This window comes from Vicia villosa, linkage group LG1 (assembly GCF_029867415.1).
Source record: "Vicia villosa cultivar HV-30 ecotype Madison, WI linkage group LG1, Vvil1.0, whole genome shotgun sequence".
Classification (NCBI taxonomy): Eukaryota; Viridiplantae; Streptophyta; class Magnoliopsida; order Fabales; family Fabaceae; genus Vicia; species Vicia villosa.
Window position 1 is genome coordinate 1,618,131 of NC_081180.1, and position 4,821 is coordinate 1,622,951.

Consider the following 4,821-nt stretch of genomic DNA (forward strand, 5'->3'; position numbering starts at 1 on the left):
TCGGCATGTCTCTCTCTCATGGGACAACCCAATCAATATTACTTCGTCATTTTGGATCATAAGTTGGTTGTTGAGGCTGATTCTTCAATCTTGACCATCATGGATAAACTCCAATCTTATGATTATGCAGTTACCCAGAATTTTGAGGTTTTCTAATTTTTTTTCTTACTTTTTTGCAGTTATAATTTTTTGTGTTTTTGTTTAATTCTTGTTGTGATGATCATGGTGTAGGGTTTGCAGTATAACCTGGGTGACTTTCAGTTGAAGTTGATTAAAGTTCTTAATCACACTAAACATCTGAGAGGCATTATAATGGAGGTAGCAACATTTTTGTTCTTGTTTCATTGGTCTTTCTTTCTATGTATTCTCGTTAGGTTATTTTTGTTCATTGCATGTTTCTTACTTGTTCTTGATATATCAACTTATACTTTTGCTATGTCACTTTTTACTTAAACATACAATTTTTTATTGGAAATGAATGTTATTACAATTTATAGTAAGATTCATTTCACAATTGGAATTCATAATGCTCTCTCAGTGTGGCTACAATAGTAGGTAACTTACATTGGGCAAATGAAGGAAGAACAGACCCAATACATAGTTTATGGATTTGATACCTTCTTTTTACTTTGTTCCTTTCTAGTAAATTGTACTTAATAGTTACTGTTTGATACAATCATTAAACATTGGACAATGGAGATTTGTTAAATTAAAGAGAATTAGTTTAACATAATGACAAATGAGTCCTTTTCCTTCATCAATCTTGCTAACCTGCACCTTCTGCTTATCCTATGTACCAACCATTCTCCTCCATTGCCTTCTGCTTATCCTATTTGTAGCCCAACCCTTACTGAAGTAATGGCATGAATACGTGTTTATAAGTGATGGGCAGCCCCCACTTTACAAGTCATAAGTGAGTTTTGTAACGGTTGAGTTTGGTCCAACCCAATTCTAAGTTAGTCATCTGCAAGACCTGTTGAGTCACTCGCTATTGGGTCACATTTCAGATGTCCACTATCCGGTTCTGGGTGTGAGCGGTCTGTGTTGATAAGTCTTAGAATAGATGAGATATGGCCGTAACTTGTGTTCATTAGTGGAGGATAATATTCATCTTACAAGTTGTTTTTGTAAGGTCCAACCTAATTCTAAGAATTACTTTATTCCCATTTTATGTTGCATGTATTGTTTCCTTTTGTAATCATTAGAGATTCTGTTTTGTTTCTTGTGATCTCAAGGAAGCATTAGGATAACATAACAGGCAGGGGTATAATGATAAAGCACTGAAGTTTCTAGTTTTTTTTATCCGTTGCACTAGATCAATGATGATTTGCTCTCTTATTACATCGAGTTTTTTATCTAGCAATCCAAAAGTTTCTTTTCGAAAAAGCTTCTTTGCTTATTGATATGTATAAATTAGTCTCAAGAGTCAAGAATCTCATCCCTTAAAACGTGTTTGGCCATTGTTATTCCATCTTCCCTTGATAAAAAGGCATTTGTTTCAGTTGCAAAAGAAGATGGAACAAGCTTGTTTATTTTTGCTTTTGATAGCTATACTTTCGGTCTGAATTTAAATATTCAATGCTTTTACCATGCATGGCATCTTCATAGTCGTTAAATATGAGAGTAGCTGTGCTTCCTTAGATACATATTTTTACATTTGGTTTTATTTTCTCTGCAGATTGAGTATCTGCCTATTTCTTCAGTTGAAACGCCAAGCCAATTTTTGAAGAGTTTATTGAAATGTGGCAAGAAATGCTTGTCAAAAAATCATTGCCCGGTAAATTCAGGCTAGCAGAACCAACTTTTGCGGAATATGGGCTCTCTGACAGTTACACTTGGCAACACACAGCTCTTCAGTATGCTTTTGCAGTGACCCGTTTAATTGAATCAAAGCTCTTTAGGAGTTAGTTAGTTACTTAGGACCATTGAAGCCTTTTCCTTCTCATCAAAAGAGAACATAGACCTTCTTCTAGTGTCAGGAATCCAATCTTAATGAGTTCGAACAGATAGAAACCAACCACAATCAAATTCTACTACACCAATTTTGAAACTGTAAAAAAATCCGGGCTTCTTGCCTTTTCTTTCATTCATTGTATTCACTTGTATATATATATAATAATACAATCATCATTAAAACTATTAATAACTAATATCACCTATTCCTAATTTGTCCCGCTTAAAATTGGAATTACATATATATACAATTATTATTAGGTTAATTCTAAGCATTACATTGAAGGAAATAATTCATTGGCTAACACCCTGTCAAATCGATGCGGCTAATAAAAACATCACGAATAGAAATTAGTGGTGAGGTCAAGGAATAGAGGAATAACTTTCATAAAGACATCACAAATGGATTCCGACTCAGTGGATCATTTGGAGACCCGAGCTTGCTTTTTACTTTTCCAAGAAATCAATGCAGAATAAAAAAACATGCACCAATTGCCAAAAACAGGCCTCATAGTGTCTGGACAACCCGTCTAATTTGCATCACTATTGATTGACAAACAAAGTAAGAGACAAATTGCAAGTGAAAAATAATCATCGGATAAAGGTACCTTTCAAGTAACGGATGATACGACGAACAACAGTCATGTGAAGGTGACGAGGAGTGTGCATGAATTTACTAACTTGTTGTACCATAATAGAAATATACCGACTTGAAATAGTCAAATAGTTAAGGCTACCCACTAATTGACGATGCTTCAAAGGGCCAAACAAATGACAATATTCGTGTGATGAATAGACAAAGAAATATCAATATGACTTTGGGTAAAAGAGAATCCAAGAAGACTTTATCAAGATTTCTCAAACCATGCCTGAGGATCTTGTCGCAAACTATACAAAGAATGATTTAGTTCGCACACACAAGCAGAAGAGGAGAACAAGTCTGCAGGAGGAGTCATATAGATATCTTCTGCCAAGTCACCATGAAAGAAGGCATTCTTCAAACCCATTTGATGAAAGGACCATCCTTAAGCTGTAATAGAAAAGACAATTCTAACTATAGTCATTTTAGCTACAAGGGAAAAAATCTCATCATAATCACCCATATTCTTATTTGTTTCCTAAGGCAACAAGTCAAACTTGAAACGATCAAGAGATACATTTGAATTTAGTTTCACAAAATACACACATTTGTACTCAATGGGTTTAGTAGTAAACAAAGTCCTAAGTATAATCTTGAAGTGTTTGCAACTCTTCTTGCATTGACTTTATCCACCGTGAGTATTTAGCTTCTTGAAAAAACCTTGTCACTTGTTGTCTCATAAACAAGTTTCTTTTATTCCACATTTAAACGTATAGCATAAGAATAAGAATGACCTTCTAAATTTTCTAATGATTGAGATTTCCACAAACAATGATAACTTTTCATACATGCACAATACACACAATTGATAACCAAGCAAATTGAATAGACACATTTGCATATCAACACAGGTATATGTTTTTTTTCTTTCTATATGAACAGATATCTATCTAACTTTGTTATAGCAATATCAAAAAAAATTTGATTGGCTGATGGTTTCTTCTATACACAATAGTAGCAGAAGAACATGTATATTGGCTTTTGATGAGAAGGGAAATGCTTCTAAAGTCCTGCTGAATTCATTAATTCGAAAAATGCCTCAACATACTGAACAGCAGTGTGTTGCCAAGTGTAACTGTCAGAAAGCCCATATTCTGCAAAATTTGGTTCTTTTCGAATGAATTCACCAGGTAATGCTTTTGTGGACACCACTTGTTGCCATATTTCAGTGAACTCTTCCATAATTGGCTTCGCTATTTCGATTGAAGAAATAGGCATATACTCAATCTGCACACAAAATCAAACCAAATTAGTATAGCTAACAAATTAAAGCAAAATTAGTAGTTTACAATATCCATAATTCAAGATTCAAGTCATAACTAAAATGCCAAAATAAAAGTGGTTGGTTATTATCAAGAACAAGTAACAAACTTCTTCAGATTGTTACCTACCTCTATTAAAATGCCTCTCAGATTGTTATAACGAGTAAGAACTTTAATCAATTTCATCCGAAAGTCACCCGCTTTATACTGCACACCCTGCACCATAATCATCACAACAAGAATTAAACAAAAAAACACACAAAATTATAAAATTATAACTGCAAGAAAATACTAATAGTAAACCTCAAAACAAAGTATAACAGTAGAATGGTAAGATTGGAGTTTATCCATGATAGTGCGGATGGAAGGATCAGCCTCAAGAACAATGTTATGTTTCAGAATGACAAAGTAATATTTGTTGGGATTTCCCATGAGATATAATCCGAAAGCCTCGCGAGGGAATTCAGCAAGCTTTGATGGATCACCGGGTCTGTAATAACTGAGCTCAGTTTTCCATGTTCTTTCTTTGACGCCATTGAAAGTCTTGACACACTCTGAGATGTTGTTCACTGTATGGCTGTTTATTGCCGATGATTCTTGGCTCGGTTTCCAGTAAAGAAGCCTAAAAGAAGATATTGTTTTAAGTTTAAACTGAAAATTAGAGAGGAGAAAATTTACAAATGCAGTTGATTTAAGTTATTGTACCGTTTCACGGTCATGTTCAGGTTCCGGTGACAGTGCCAGTGCCGGAGTTTGTTAGAGAGAAATGAGGGAGAAGAGCGGGAAAAGAGTTAGTTTCAGGTTTTGTATTTAAGAAAGAAATTTGAAAGAAATAGATTTGATTTGATTATATAAATCGAATTTGTTAATTAATAAATGAATCTTTTAAGTTGGGCTTTAAGCAAAATATGAGGAGAAGCAGGGGCTGATCCACTCATGCATCATTGGGGGCTTAAGCCCCCACAA

The 4,821-nt window shown here is 34.3% G+C and overlaps 1 protein-coding gene and 1 pseudogene across 1 annotated transcript; one reads left to right on the forward strand and one right to left on the reverse strand.

Annotated features, from left to right (window-relative positions):
* Positions 1 to 1,998, forward strand: part of LOC131645236 (mediator of RNA polymerase II transcription subunit 20a-like) — a 2,275-nt pseudogene extending 277 nt beyond the window's left edge.
* Positions 1,999 to 3,595: 1,597 nt separating this feature from the next.
* Positions 3,596 to 4,574, reverse strand: LOC131645238 (mediator of RNA polymerase II transcription subunit 20a-like). The gene is made up of 4 exons (XM_058915911.1): positions 4,561 to 4,574; positions 4,159 to 4,477; positions 3,985 to 4,071; positions 3,596 to 3,820 (listed from the first exon to the last, which is right to left on the reverse strand). The coding sequence occupies exons 1-4, from the start codon at positions 4,572 to 4,574 to the stop codon at positions 3,596 to 3,598; spliced, it is 645 nt and encodes a 214-aa protein (XP_058771894.1).
* Between the last annotated feature and the right edge of the window lie 247 nt (positions 4,575 to 4,821).